General features: G+C 44.5%; 2 protein-coding genes across 3 annotated transcripts; both read left to right on the top strand.

Moving 5' to 3' along the window:
• Positions 1 to 540: 540 nt before the first annotated feature.
• On the top strand, positions 541 to 6,980 carry lad1 (ladinin). Of its 2 annotated transcripts, XM_037480267.2 has the most exons (14): positions 541 to 695; positions 1,334 to 1,504; positions 1,947 to 2,217; positions 3,156 to 3,229; positions 3,615 to 3,786; positions 4,167 to 4,259; positions 4,566 to 4,609; positions 4,687 to 4,729; positions 4,927 to 4,970; positions 5,078 to 5,144; positions 5,265 to 5,399; positions 5,777 to 5,866; positions 6,263 to 6,388; positions 6,491 to 6,980. In XM_037480267.2, the coding sequence occupies exons 1-13, from the start codon at positions 658 to 660 to the stop codon at positions 6,353 to 6,355; spliced, it is 1,335 nt and encodes a 444-aa protein (XP_037336164.2). In that variant the 5' UTR covers positions 541 to 657; the 3' UTR covers positions 6,356 to 6,388; positions 6,491 to 6,980. The 2 variants fall into 2 exon arrangements, with proteins under 2 accessions (XP_037336164.2, XP_037336165.2); XM_037480268.2 differs by lacking the exon at positions 5,777 to 5,866.
• A 1,344-nt stretch (positions 6,981 to 8,324) lies between these two features.
• tnnt2a (troponin T type 2a (cardiac)) lies at positions 8,325 to 14,893 on the top strand. The gene is made up of 13 exons (XM_037480292.2): positions 8,325 to 8,369; positions 8,734 to 8,796; positions 9,612 to 9,668; positions 10,596 to 10,622; positions 10,903 to 10,927; positions 12,060 to 12,123; positions 12,227 to 12,343; positions 12,433 to 12,510; positions 12,586 to 12,696; positions 12,789 to 12,898; positions 13,053 to 13,143; positions 13,241 to 13,281; positions 14,007 to 14,893. The coding sequence occupies exons 1-13, from the start codon at positions 8,339 to 8,341 to the stop codon at positions 14,038 to 14,040; spliced, it is 849 nt and encodes a 282-aa protein (XP_037336189.2). The 5' UTR covers positions 8,325 to 8,338; the 3' UTR covers positions 14,041 to 14,893.
• The last annotated feature ends 341 nt before the right edge of the window (positions 14,894 to 15,234 follow it).

Here is a 15,234-nt window from a genome sequence, read left to right as displayed (position 1 = left end):
CAGCTGTACTTGTGACTGCAGCTCATCCTGTTCCTTGTGGCCTCGGAGTCCGTACTCTGCACAGACGGACAGAGACGGGTACAGGTTTGGTAGTGAAGCCAGGTGAGGCGGAGGGTGTGTGCGCCCGCGTCCGACTGAGCGCGGGTCAGAGTCCGACACACCGGGCCCCGAGAAAAGGACGGGCGCGGCCTGTCGGGGCAGAGCAAACATTCTCAATAAACACCGTAAAGACGCGCTGCCCCGAGCGACAAGGCACGGAAACACAGCTACGTAGTGACAATTACCAGGTTCTCCTTCTAGCTAGTAAGGTGTTTGATTTTTGTGCCCAATCCCTTTGCAACCTTTTCCAAAAAACGATACATAAAGAGTGCTATACTTTGGATAATCAAACTAATCAAACTGAGTGATTTTTAACTCATTGCTGAGCCCCTGCACACTTCCCATAGTCCTCTCTCTCTCTCTCTCTCTCTCTCTCCCTCTCTCGCTCCCTCTCTCTCTCTCTCTCCCTCTCGTCACGTGACACCACGGTGAGCTGCATCAGGGTAAAGGTGGACTGCTTTGTGCCGCGCTGACTAGAACGTGACTGCCACAAAAGCAAGCAGCCTCTTTTCTGTCTGAGAGCAGAGTGCTCCTGGGAACTGTATTTTTGGTGCAACGATGTCCATCAGTAGGAAGAACTGGTCGGCTCTGTCCAGGTAAGGTATCACGCCTGGCCTTTTAGAAAAAGCCAAATGAATTAAACGTGTGTTTTTCAGGGGGTAGCGGCTGCTGCTTTTAGACAGCAGATGTTAAAGAGTTGAATTTTATTCACGGAACTAAACATGGAGCTCACTCTGGGAGTCAATGAGAACCAAAGTGACATTATGATATCCGTAGTCAGCAGCATTGTCCACAGTCCACAGAGGCATAAGGAAACGTCTTTGGCGTGATTAATATTACAGGTACTTCCGTCGTTGCTGTTACATTATGCTGTTTGTTCAGTGTTAAAGTCTAGTGATTACTGGTCTTAGCCTTGGATTGAAGAGGGAACCTCAGTCCACTGCAACCCGCAGCACCTCTTGATTAATAAACACTGTATTCTACACACATAATAACGCATAATAATAAACAACAGCTTTTTTTTGGACAAGCAAACAACTGTAATTCTACCGATAACCAGTTGTCGAACCAGTAAAGCAGGTTCTGTGCAACCGTTACAAATTGCCATCTCTCTTCCAACGAAAAAAAGACAAGCAGCTCCTTCCTGTAGCTCTCATGAGAACTTTCTTCAATGTTTCTGACAACGTTTCGTGTGTCTCCGTCACTTTCCCCACATTTGCGACCCGGTCCTCAGCCTCGCCCGCCAGTGGACAATGGAGGATGAGGAGGAGGTGGAGAGAGAGAGGAGGAGGAGGGTGAAGAGTTCGAGCGGCACGGGCGAACCCGACGCCGACTTCGGCCCGACCGCCGGAGACACGCCTCCGAGGGACAGCGCCTTCGGGACGGACCCCCCCGGCCCCGGCAGGTTACTGCTAAAGAACTTTGTACACCTGAACTTGTCAAAGCGGGATTTATGGACCATCTGAACATGACTCTGCTCGTTTAGGGGTTTTCTGTCGCTCTTCTAACACGTCGATGTTATGAGGACCATATGAGTCCGACGTATTCATCTGCTTTGATGTCATGCAGATGGATTTCAGAGGCAGGGACAGATTCTCACACTTTTGCCCCATGGGAGCGTGTCATCATTACGCTTTTCATACATATAAAGCCTGATACCATGTGCTATTAAAAACAGCACCAGAAGCAGTCTTCAAAAAGTAGAGAGATCTTGTAGCTGCTTTCATTAGAGTCACCTGATCCCACACACAACCGACATGTCTTTTCCATTATTAGAGACGATCCATCTTTATATATATATATATATATATTGGTCATTTACGTGTCTGAATCTACTGTTTATTCAGTGTGGAGCAGATCCAGGTGGACTTTGTGGAGATGCTGCGTGTCCGAGATGAGAGGCGGAGGATGAGGCACGTGGAGACGCTGAGGCAACAGAAGGAAGAAGGGGAAGGTGAAGGGGGGACCTGCACAGGAGGAGCCCGGGTGGAGCTACTGGGGGACGTGGAGGAACATGAGGCCAGTGTGTTGCCCTCTGTGACAGCCCCACCCAGACCACAGCCACCCCAAAACACATCCTCCTACAGCAACACCAGCACGTACATCCCAAACAAACAAGTAAGACGCGAGTCTCGTTGTTTTGCCTTTTCCGCAGAATGAAAGGAATATATTTGTTCTATCATGGAATATCATGGATATATTACAACCCAGCTGCTGCTCGGTGAGGCACAGCCTGCGTTGAGCCTTGATGCGTCGAAATATTTCAGGGGATTTGTGAAAATATTGGCGTGTAGGATTCAGAATCACCGTCGATATTGGGATTCATCATGAATGCCTGAGCAAAATGTAATAGCAATCCTTCCATAAATGTCATATATGACAATTCATTCTGGACCAAAGTGTTAAGAGGAACCAACAACTGAATGCACTTCCTTCACTTCCAGACAAATCATTTGACAACCATTAATGCTTCTCCCGGTCAGAGCACAGTGCCACTAATAGTGCCACCCTGCAGTGTGGTAATCACAGTTAACTGTTACCCCACACAGAGAGAGCGAGTCACGTTAATCATCTTCTAGATCCAATGAGAGCAGCCACTTTCTATCCGCTCAAGGCACACTGATGTTGGACCTCCCGTTAAGACAGAAAGCAGCAAAGCCCGACAGCGGGAGTGGAAGATGCTCACACATTTGCTATTTGAAAATTAATCAACAACTTTGGTTTACTGTCTTTCGGCATCAGAAAATAAAAAACGAACGATAGAACCTGAGGTAAATAGTGAATACTTGTCTTCCTCTGGACTGTTCCCGTGATTCAAATGACCATGCAAATCATGTAGAAAACGTTGATAAGACGTGCTTGCCGTCATAAAATGAGCTTTATCTTTTATTACACTTACAGGTGGCTCCTATACTGTGCATCTCCAAATTAGGCCATAACCGCGTTGTGTAATGCGAGGCGTGTCTCAGATGCTTGCGTGTCTTCATGTTGTGAGCTCACGTTGACCAGCTCTTCCGCTTCTTTTCTTTCTTTTTTTTGTTGTTGTTGTTGCATAGCCCGAAAACGGAGGTTCCACGAGCAAGCACCCCGACCCCAAGCCGCCCTCCAACCCGGCTCGCAAGTTTGTCAGGTCAACGAGCGCAATTTTTCTGTCCATTCTCCTTTTGGTTCGACAGTCATCGACTCAAATGCAGATCAAACATTTCTTTAAGATAAGATGAAGGTTACTGATTCGCTACGAGGAAATGCAGCGATCGAGAACACGTGTTGCAAAGTGCAGTGAAATATTAACCGAAAGTAAAATAGATATACGTGTTTGTGTGTGTACGTGCGCACTTTAATGCATGTTTTAATGTCTAACCAACATCCACCGGCAAGGCAGATGGATGGAATGCTGGGTATCAAAAAGCTCACTGGTGGAAAAAGGTTGCAGTGAAGATGCAGCTTCTCTGTGGTTCGGATCTCATGCACACCTACCGCTAACCTCTCACCTCACTCCTTTTTTGATGTTGCAGTTCTGTCTCCATCTCGTTCGACAAAAGCCCCTCGGCCAGCGGGCCCGCGAGCCCCATGAGCCCTCGCTCTCCCGCGGCCGTCTCCCCCCCTCGGGAACACTGGCCGTCGCCTTGCCAGTCGCCCCCTCCCGGTAGACCTCAAAGCCCCGACTGCAGTGGACACACGCAGGAGGTATTGTTATATGCGTCATCATGATGTCATTTTTACAACGCGACTATCTGTGCTTTCGCGCTTTGCTCGCCTTCCTTAGTGGAGTTTTGGCGCCACTGCTCATCGTTTTCAACAAAAGCTGCAGCTCCCTCTGGTGTTAAAAGAGTAAACGGGACCGTAAAAAAAATATTTAAAAAAGCCGGGGTCATCGACAGTTTTAGCAAGTAAACAGTACATGACATTAGATGTCATTTAGCTGAAGCTTTTTATCCAAAGCGACTTACAAGAAGTGCATTAGTTTGTTTTCGACATACAAGGGAGGTGCTCACTGGAGCTCATCCTCACCCGAAGATGAATCGTTATGCCTAAGGAGCAGTCAATTGTCTTTTACTTTAACTCAGACCAGGGTGAATGGCTCTTCCTCCGACGCCAACTTTGAACAGACGGCCAAACCTGCGTTTGTGAGACAGAGCTCCAGGACTATATCTTTCAGGGTAAACACATCCAACACACACACACACTCTGAATTCCAAATGTCGGCGTTGCCTTTTGCCTATTTGACTGTTTAAACGCCATTTAATCTCGCATCGGGCGGTTAGACTATCAGTACAGGTTCATTTGCTTGCGCCACCTGAGCTCCGGGGCTTATGCTAATACCCCAAGCAATATTTCCCAGCTCTTCCCGCGCTGACTAGTTGCTTTGTGCGCTCATCACAAGAGGCAGGGTGACTGGGTTGTAAACGGCGGCTGATTTTTGGGCGACTGTCTGTTAACGTTCACGTATGCCTGGTGTGACACAGATGATGAGGAAGAAAGAAGAGGAGAGCGCACCGCTGCAGCGGAGGTGAGGAAACATTCTTGTCTTTATTTGACTTCTTTCTTCCTCGGATTGGATTGATGATTGTTTTTATCCCGTTGTAGTGCGAGTGTGAGGACGGCCTCCAAGATGTCTGAATCTAACACAGTAAGATTCTTGGCTTCGTGGGTTTCTAGTATCGTTGTGAGATTTATCCTCTGCATCTTAGACAGAAAGGTGTTCAGTAAAAGGATCGCCGACGTTTTCTTCCACAATAGCGCACCAAGATATCATTGAAACTAAAACGTATGATATTTATGTTAAAGTATAGATGATTTACATTCAATGTAATGTTAATTATTCAGGTCCAAAATGAAGATGAAGACAAATCATCGTCTTTCCAGAGAAAGTGAGTTTTTAGACAAATCATTTCGAAAGTTTGTTGTTATTCTAGTTATGGTGTAAACGAATCAAAACCGTGCGTATGTTTGAAATGTCCACATCTTTTTTGAACAGCACCAAGCAGAGGATTTCATCCAGATCCATCAAGGAGAAGATGGAGAGACTGGCTCAGGCTGCACAGGTCAGACTCTCTTGCAACTAAACACAGGTCATCTATAGAAATAAATGTTTCCTTACTGTGCATCAACGCAGATGTCTCTCTTTCCCCTCCGACTCCTCTCGGCTTCCTCTGCGCGCTCAGAAGTCAGATGTGACGCGGTCTCCGGACGTGACCCAGAGGACTCTGTTCCTGCTGGACGAGGTGTCCAGGAAGAGAGGCCTCTTTGAGAAGGAGCAGCAGGCAGCGAGCCCCACCAGCCCGGGAGTCTCCAGACAGGTACGTTAAACCCTCGTGGGATCTGCATGGGGGCATCCTGCGTGGGGGCATCCTGCGTGGGGGCATCCTGCATGGGGGCATCCTGCATGGGGCATCATGCATGGGGGCATCCTGCGTGGGGGCATCCTGCGTGGGGGCATCCTGCGTGGGGGCATCCTGCATGGGGGCATCATGCATGGGGGCATCCTGCGTGGGGGCATCCTGCGTGGGGGCATCCTGCATGGGGGCATCATGCATGGGGGCATCCTGCATGGGGGCATCCTGCATGGGGGCATCCTGCATGGGGGCATCCTGCATGGGGGCATCCTGCGTGGGGCATTGATTTCATTAGCACGTACCCGTCATAATCATTTCACGTCTCTGCTGGAAATTCCCAGGAATTTAGGAGCTTCAGATCAGGAATGTCTGACCGGATCAACCGCTGGCTCAATAAGACCAACGAAACGGGGTCCACGCACAATCCAACTGTAAGGCTTTTTGCATTGCGACATGTCTGGGAGAACTCCCTTGTGTTGGGAGGTATGCAGCTGTAGCATCTGGCAGTTAGAGGGCAGTACTACTCCATAAGCTATACTGTGCGGCCTCAAGTGTTCTGAGCAGGATTTATTTATTTGTTCTTCCTGCTTACCTGTGATTAGGAAACGCTGACCAAAGCAATTCAGATTACATTTGTTATTGTTTAAAAAGCAAGTATGATTACTATTATTGTGTATTATTGTGATTATGTGTGGAGTGTTTGACTTGTGGTGAAGTTTAGTTCAGTTTAACTAGCTAACACACAGTTCAAAAGCTCTGAGAGACAGACAGAGAGAGATTGTATTGTGCAAACAAGTCTGAAAAGCCTCCTTTTTTTCTATTTTTAGGACTTGAGACATGTGGACATCATCAGTAAGAGGAGCCTGTTTGAGAGCAAAGACGAGGACAGTGTCCCAAAAAACAGCCGTGGAAAAATCTAAAAGTGAAAGATGTCCATTTCTAATTCTCAACAGGTACAATTAGATCATTGGCCCACACTGCACTTAAGCATAACTTTAGAATTTAAATATGAGTCTATAATTCTTTTGCATACTACTTTATGCCCTCATTTGCAGGTTTCTGTGGACTTGATGGGACACAAAGGGAACTAGAAGATTATTGGACGCCACGACTGACCAATTCTTTTTTCATGCTTTTTCTTCACTGCCTAAGCAACAGCCAAATTGACAAAACAGTGATTTTTAGTTTTTAAAAAGGACTGAAATGGAGATTACTGCTTTTAAAGTTAAGATGTTTCAATCATACACTCACGCAATGCTTCATGAAGTAAAGCAAACATGTCTCATTTCAAACATCCAAAGATGTTTATCGGGAGAGGAGGAGTTAAAGAAATGTGAGGAGAAAGAACTTTTTTAAATTTGCTTTAACTTTGTGTAATTTTTAAAGCACTTTAAGTGGGTGAAGGTCTTTAGGCAAATAAAGCCTATTTCTAGTAGTAAGAGTTCTGGAGTCGCAATGTCATGTTTTTGTTTAATTTGACAAAATATATATATATTTGTTCTGTGTCATTGTGGCCTGTCAAAGAAATAAAAAGCTTCTATTGCCTCACCATGTTGGTCATGAATCGATCCAAACTGCTTGCTTACACACGGTTATGCATAGAAATGCTATGTTATGTTAGAAATGCAGACTTGCTGGGCCACGTCGCTCATCGCGGCAGAGGCAGCGTGCAGATAAGAGGTGGACGCCTGTGTTCTGTCATTGACGAGAGGGGGGAAGGAAATGTGCATGTGGCTTTATTTTAAATCCTTTTGTCACTGCGGAGCACACTCGTGCACGCAGAGGCCTTCTTTGGGGAAACGGAGATAACGGAGAGTACATGCTATCTAAAAAGTTATTAATAACGCAACAAGGGGCCCTGAAGCCCTCTTCCCCAGGAGGCAGTCTGCCCCCTTTACCCTCTGAGACCTTCCTCACGCTGCTTTAGGCGCCTCTGCTGCACACAGAGTCTCTCCATCAGCTCTCTGTTTCCTCATCACTACGGCTCAGGTGGGTTTGACTGATTGTGTTGTTAGCTGTGTGTGTGTGTGTGTGTGTGTGTGTGCAATTAAACCGTAAAGAATTAGAGGGGGAACGTTGATGGAATCGTGTTTTACATTCAGATTCCTCGCTGTTTGCCTGAACACTTGGTGCCATGTCTGACAACGAGGAGGTGGTGGAAGAGTATGAGGAGTAGGTTAAAGCATTTTGTTCTTATGTATCAATACTCATAATGCTTCTTATGATCTTATTATTATTATTATTATTATCATCTTCTTATGGTCGACGTTGTGTAACAGTCAAAATAATGTGTTACACATACCTGTATGTTTTTAGGAATTATGACTGCTGTATGTCATGTGATGATATATCGCTTGCAAATTTCCGTTTCCTTACCAGTTTAACAATGTCGGCGTGTGTTTGACTTTCACAGGGAGGTGGAAGGTAAGAACTCATGTCCTATTCTCTCACTACCACACGCAGAGATGTGATACACGGTAGACACTAAAACCTTTTGACAGATGTTTCTCTTAGTTTGATATAGTGACTTGACACCACTACTGCATTCACAACGTGTTACAGCGATTTCAAAAGAGTGTAAAGACCTTCACTCGGATTTTATCCATTGGAATTGATCCATGAAATAAATAAAAGTATATGTTTTTAAGCTCATCACTTCCAATATGTAGGTTAGGAATTTCCCTGATGTTTGAGGCTCGTCACGCCGCAGCAAAAAGGGTGTTTGTACCTAATGAAACGTCCTTGTTATGCTAAAGATTGCAGTAGGTGGAATGTTTTAGGAAAATACACAACATCTAAATGAGTTGAATCACTACAGTACAAGTGTTTTGGAGTACAGCATGCATTTTTTTTTCTTATTGTGAATTTTACTTTTTGTACACTGCCTACCATTTCTACTCTGGATGCGTGATTCAGAAGAGGAGACCACTGAAGGTAATCCAGATCATTTCTGATTGATTTGTGGTCACGTCTCTTTAGGGATTACTAGAGCAACCTGGGGAGTGAATAACATTGACAGTCAGGGTGATTGTGAATGAAATGGAATGTCTATGACCAGCGAAGAAGGTATTCAGACCCTTAAGATAAAGTAGAAACCCATTTCATGTGAACAACAAAATTACAAGTGTGTAAGTAAGCAGGTATAACATGTGTGTTTTTTGTATCGCAATAAGTGACAAATGCAACAAATCATTGGAGCAAACGTACGACATGTCCTTCAAGTAAAGAAGGAAGAACAAGTAAATACAATTTGAACCCAAGTACTTACATTCCACATCTCTGTGCTTCTGTTCACTAGGTGAGCAGGTGTTAGAGGAGGAGGAGGAGGTGGAGGAGCACGAGGAGGAGGCAGCCGATGACGGTATGGCACACAAAAGTGCGAGAATTATTAAGAAATAATTATGAAATGATGAAAATACCAATTTAACATTTGTCAAGCAATCGCAGAAGGGAATTACGTACACGTCTGTGTATTATTGACGCAGGTGGTACTGAATTAGGTAAAGCAGGATTTTGGAGTGAAGAGCTAAGTCGATCAATCTCTGCTCCGTAAACATACAGATACAGAAATACAGACAGAAAGTCTTGGTGAAGTAATACAGTAAACTTAAGTATACAGATATAAAAAAATGTATATTGTGCATTCATGTATATGGATTCTATATTTCTTTCATTCATTTTGTTGGTACTTGTACACTCGTGTTTATTTCAGCATTTATGTACTGATGAGCTCATGTATTTAGGACTCAGCTCTCTCTTCTCCTCCAAACTGAACTGCTGATGAACTTGCTGTGTTTAAGTCAGTTCATACAACTTTAAAGATCTCACACACACACACACACACACACACACACACACACACCGCTTCAACAGCCCCGAGTGCCGTCTACTTTAAACACCCGAGGAGGGTAACAACCACACTAACGTAACGCGGACACATCTCTCAAGCATTACCACGACCGATGGAAAAAGAGAGAGGAAGGGGGCATTCAATTAGATTTTTTCAACACTCGTGTGATTAATTCCTCCGACCCGGGAACTTTGACAAATAACAGGCCAATGTCAATAAAGGAAGAGTGACGGTTTAATAAGGCAATGAGTCAACCTCACACGCCCCCTTGAGTGTCAAAGAGTTCTCGCTGATACGCAAATATTTTTGGCCCGACTGTCTGCCAGAAGCCTCGCAGCGGGCCGACGGTGGAGCAGAGGAGGAGGAAGCCAACGGAGAACAAGGTGAGGGGTCGAGTGTGTGTGTGTGGAGGGGGGGGGGGGGGGGGGGTGTTGTCTTGTGAGCGCAGACATGGGGCCCGGTTACTGAGTCAGCCGCTACCCGGCAAGACGACGTCTGCGTGTCATGTCTAACTGACGGCTTACATTGCATTATAACCCATGCGTGTTAGGTGTCTTGCTCAAGGGCACATCAATTTGGCACATGGAGCAGTCATGTCTTCAGGTCCCCTCCTCACTGTCTTTTTCACTCCTCCGCACCACAAAAAGCCATGCCTGGGCCTCCCTTCCGTGAAAGTTTTAACCTTAGTAGTCAGAATGAATCATCTTCCCGCAGAAACTTTAAGGCGTTTCTCTCGCCCGCCGAGAGTCACGCCAAACGGGACGGACGTCAGATATAAAGGAGGCATCGCTCCGTGTCATCTATGCTTTGAAATGAGAAAACGCCCCATGAGGCGCCTGTAAGCTGATACGCAGTCAGACCATGACTGAGTACAGGCTTAAAACATCTCAACAATCCCTGCTCCGATTGTCGTGTAATTTCAAATAATGAATCCTACGGACTTTGGTGACCCGCTGACCTTTCCTCTTCGGTTTTTGTTCATCCAGTAAAATATCTCAACATCTACAAGAAGGAGCAGCACATAGAGCAACAATCAGCTCAGCTTTAGGCCAAAAAAAACCCTGAAAAAAACCCCTCCTTCTTTCCATCTCTAAACTTTACGGCATTCCCATATTTTTGTTTCAAATATTCGGGTGTTATTCAGGGGTCACAGATGCCGTACCTTCTTCGATGAGTCATCTAACCGATTTTCTCAGTGTTCAATTTTAGCTTCTCTCTTCTTTGCATGTAGAACGACACATTATTGCATTGTATTGTGTTTAGCGTCCCCCACTCATTCAACACTCCCAACAATGTTATTCATGTTGCAGATGGAGAAGAAGAAGCGGAGGATGGAGGTAACGGCGTTTTCAACATTTCACCACAATCAATGGTTGTTTTCCTTACTCATTGCAAATCTCAAAGTTGTTCTTGGATGTACTAGCGATGTAATTACCAGATCATACCGGTTTGCATCAGAAGAACTAAATTCCGGCTTAATCACAAACACAGGATCCATTGTCAAAACCTGCTGTGGTTTCCTGGTTGGATTACCACGTATTTAGGTGTGCCATTGGTGAGTGTGTGTAGTCACGACACGTTGCTGGAAAAATAATCTCTCGTTTTCTTTTTAAACAGAGGAGGAGGCCAAACCAAAGTTCAAGTGAGTAACGCTCACGTACAAACACTTTTCTACAGCACTGTCATAGAAACCAGATACTCATTCATGGCCTCTACTTCATACAATGAATAACGCCATTACATTTAAAGTTTAACATTTTAGGAAATAAATCATTGGCCTCCTTGCACAGACTTAGATGAGAGCCCCCTGCAGGAAAGAGATGAATTCATCTCAATCAGCTTCGTTGCCAGCAGCAGGTTAGCTTAGCTTAGCACAAACACTGGAAACAGGCGCAAACTGCTAGCCTTGCTCGGTCCAAAGCTGAAACAAAGTCCTCCAAATATCTTACCATGACTTACGAACAGTGACATTTCTTTTAATGCATGCAAAGATAACTTGTTAAAGAGTTGGTGTGACTTACATGACATGTCCTCCTGGATCTGTTGTAATCTGCTTGGAAAGCGCAAAATAATCACGCACGCGCGTTTTTATAGTTTCTCCAGAACTATTAAAACTATCCAGTGGCAGTTGTGTGCACATGCGTGCGTAACGTGACGTCACCAACAGCTGACGGACAACTCGGCACACGTTGAACGCCAATGTGTAGAACGGGGGGTTAAATTGTCGCGACCTCGCAACTTCAAATCCACAGCAGTCTTCCTGTTGACATCCCCCAAAGCATTATGGGATACATTATGGTAGTTCCTTAATAAGTAAATATCTAGTAGTAATATAAAGATTTGGAATACTAATACAGCTCAGCAGGTCCCATCAAACCATAGTACTGTTCAAAAATAAAATGCATCTTTAATGTTATAACTTTGGTGGATAGTTGTCACAATATTTGCATAAATAGAAGTAAACAAAATAGTTCAATAGAATCCATTGCACATGCCTATATATAATTGTGTAATTAACATGCTACTTTAAGTTGCTAGAAATGTCAATAAATATAAGGAGACTTCTCGTCTATATTGTCATTGATCGAATTCATTATGTAACACTATGGAGAGATAAATAAAATATAATCTATTCAAAACCAAAGACCACAACAAAATATTGTTTTAAAAAAAGCTGCTCCTGTGCATTCACAACATGTGAAGAAATGCACAAATACATCTGGGGACATTTGTTTTTCTGTGTTGATCCACCCCTATTTTTTTAAACTCTGCAGGCCATTCATCATGCCCAACCTCATCCCTCCTAAGATCCCAGATGGAGAGAAGGTGGATTTTGATGTGAGTGACAGACTTACATACCACGCATACAGTATTTTTCTGCCTTTATGTGAAGTCCGTGACAGCATAAAGTACCATACGTACTGATGCCCTGTTCCTGTAGGATATACATCGTAAAAGGATGGAGAAAGACCTGATGGAGCTTCAGACTTTGATCGAGGTTCACTTTGAGAGCAGAAAGAAGGAAGAAGATGAGATTGTTCATCTCAAGGACCGGATTGTGAGAGTTTCTCAACTACAGCCAATCAAACATAATCGCTCACAACAATAAACACTTATGATCTGCTAAAATGACGATCTGTTGCACAGGACAAGCGTCGCTCTGAGCGAGCGGAGCAGCAAAGGATCCGAAGTGAGAGAGATAAGGAGCGGCAGAAGCGACTCGAGGTACGGTCACGATTAAGCAGCTGGAATGCAATGCACACCCTCTGTATCTACTCATTGTGACTTTTTTTGTTTCAGGATGAGAGAACTCGCAAGGAGGACGAGGAGGCCAAGAGGAGAGCAGACGAGGATGCTAAGAAGAAGAAAACTCTCACCAGCCTCCACTTTGGAGGTTACATGCAGAAGTTGGTGAGCAGGTGGAGGCTTCTAAGTGGGAGGTTGAAAGAGTTCAAACCCGAAGGACGACGACCAGAGCTGTGTTTTATTTCACTCTGCCACAGACAGAAAAACGGAGCGGGAAGAGGCAAACTGAGAGAGAGAAGAAGAAGAAAATCCTGAGTGATAGACGCAAATCTCTGGACATCGAGAACTTGAGCCTGGACCAACTCAAGTAAGTGCAGACATGTTCTGTCATTTCACGGCAAAAAAAAGAAGAAGGTGGGACAAGGGTATGATTACACACGGGACAATGAAAAGAATCCTTCAACATGACAAATACCACCACCAGCATACCGTCTTCATTTCTGTGCATCCGTGTCTCACAGGGAGAAAGCCAAAGAGCTGTGGGAGTGGATGCAGCAGCTGGAGGGCGAAAAGTTTGATCTGCAGTACCAGATCACCGGCCAGAAATATGAGGTGTTTGCTACAGCACACAAGGCGTGTTCCTCAAAATACGGGCACAGGGTGGGATAGACCTTGTTGAAGAAACATTTGCATGTTTTCTTTCTTTCAGATCAATGTGCTGAGGAACCGAGTCAGCGACCACCAGAAAACGTAACAATGAACTCTATCAAATATTTTCTCTTTCTGATGCTACACGTGCTTTTTTTTTAAAATGTCACAAACATCCTCCTGATGTGTAATGTGTAAAATGTAGATTATACTTTTGACTAAATTCAAAAGTGTTTATTGCTATTACAAATGCACACACCCAATAGCAGAGTGAATAACCAGCCATAATGTTGTGTGAATCTGCAAAGGCATGTTAAGTGTTAAGACAACATGTGTGCTCAGCTCCTGAAAGGGGGAACTAAGTTTTGGAAGCATGTTCTATGAACACAGACGGTTCCCTAAGGTCATGCCCCAGTATGGCTTGGAAAGGATCTGCTGACAAAAAAGGATTTAACTACTTCTGACATTTACAGTCACATAGACGTGGTATGTATTCGTATTAGAATCACAGACACAACAGTTTTAAATCGTCAAAGTGAATCAGCATGTGACCCCACCCCAAATCCCCTCCCGGGCAGAGCCCGACTCTCGTTTGGCTTCACAGGCCCCTCCAGGCTCTGTTGCACACACAAACTGGGTCAGTAGAAATACCGGTCACAGACACACCGACCCGTGTGTCTCCCCCATCGTGCGGATTGCCTCGTTACCTTTCGGATGGTTGGGAGGGCGTTCTGCACCTTCACCGCAGTCAAAGTGCACTCTGAATGTATTCGGGGACAGCAGACATGTTGCCTTCACCTGAAGTGTCCATTTCTTGTTTTCAACAGGTCCAAAAGGACCAAAAGAGGCCTGAGGAAATAGCTGCAGATGTGCAGAGTGAGCGGTGTGTCCATCAGGCCCCTCCTGCAGCCACCGCCTCAAACCAGGCCGCATGTCCCTCCCCCCCCGTACCACCACCCACCAATTATATCCAGACGCTCTGCTCCACCTCACGCCGCTGTGTTTTTTATTACCAACCATTAAATTAGATCATCTGTGTTTGAGGTATGAATAAAAAAAAAAAAACTTGATGTAATATATTTGCTTTGCGGTTCCAGACCTTTTGAGTGTGGCCGAAACTCCAAAGAGAAAAAAATAGATTAATGCAAAAAGCCTGGAGCAAATACAGGAGGAGACATCTCCCTACTCAGAGACAGGTGCTAACGTGACTATGAACGCCCAGAGCTCCACCCGACAGACACAAACATGAAAGGGAATGAATCATTTCAATTTGAATCAAAACCCAGGTGGGAAATCAACAGCAGACGGGAAAACAGACGTCTTGCCTTCAACTTCCTGCTTTCAACCAGTGAATCAACAGTGAAAAAAAAAAAACTCATCTCAAAGCAGGTCTTGGATTTGATCAAATAAAATAAACATGCACAAACTGTTGTGAATTTGATTCGGCACCAAAAATGGAGGAAACATTGCAATTTATAAGGAAACTTTAAGGTAATTTATACATTTTTTGCCAAAGTTGATTATCTGAATGAATTAAAACGCACACTGGGTGATCGGTGGAGTTTCTGCATCTTTGTTTTGCTCAATATCATTTTACACCACTCAGTAAAACTAAGAAAAACAGATAAGTTGCAAATCTTCTAGAATATTTCTGGTTGAAATTGGTACACAATTAAACGGTTTACTTTTCTAAAAATACCAGGCACGATGTCTTTTGTCCATGTGCTCTCCAATCGAGCAGCAGACCACAGTGTCAAATAGTCAGCAAACTGCATCTAATGTTTTCCTTCACTCATTTTGGTAAGCCATCAGAAAATGGGGGTGAAAGCTGAATGGAAGGGACACATCAGTTGAAAGTGATTTATGAGTGCTTCTGTAGGCCCAGTAGAAAGAGAAGTGCCAGTCACAGTGAATTACTCATTCTGAGGGATAGAAGTATGGGTTCTGCGTCACTGGTTCCTTAGTGAACAGGAACGGTGGATTAAAGTGGCAGAGACACAGAATAAATCTTTTCCCCTATATTGTGAATACCAGAAATTAACAATGGATGTTTTG

Source organism: Pungitius pungitius, chromosome 1 (assembly GCF_949316345.1).
Source record: "Pungitius pungitius chromosome 1, fPunPun2.1, whole genome shotgun sequence".
In the NCBI taxonomy this organism is placed as follows: domain Eukaryota; kingdom Metazoa; phylum Chordata; class Actinopteri; order Perciformes; family Gasterosteidae; genus Pungitius; species Pungitius pungitius.
This window is presented reverse-complemented; position numbering and strand designations above follow the sequence as displayed.

What these genes read in the sequence shown, in the direction of transcription:
- lad1 (XM_037480267.2), top strand. Translation starts at nt 658, where the DNA reads ATGTCCATCAGTAGGAAGAACTGGTCGGCTCTGTCCAG. An exon ending in CCGGCTCGCAAGTTTGTCAG is followed by an intron (nt 3,230 to 3,614) that starts GTCAACGAGCGC and finishes TTGATGTTGCAG; the next exon opens with TTCTGTCTCCATCTCGTTCG. An exon ending in CCAGGACTATATCTTTCAGG is followed by an intron (nt 4,260 to 4,565) that starts GTAAACACATCC and finishes GGTGTGACACAG; the next exon opens with ATGATGAGGAAGAAAGAAGA.
- tnnt2a (XM_037480292.2), top strand. Translation starts at nt 8,339, where the DNA reads ATGCGTGATTCAGAAGAGGAGACCACTGAAG. An exon ending in AGAAGAAGCGGAGGATGGAG is followed by an intron (nt 10,623 to 10,902) that starts GTAACGGCGTTT and finishes CTTTTTAAACAG; the next exon opens with AGGAGGAGGCCAAACCAAAG. An exon ending in GTCAGCGACCACCAGAAAAC is followed by an intron (nt 13,282 to 14,006) that starts GTAACAATGAAC and finishes TGTTTTCAACAG; the next exon opens with GTCCAAAAGGACCAAAAGAG.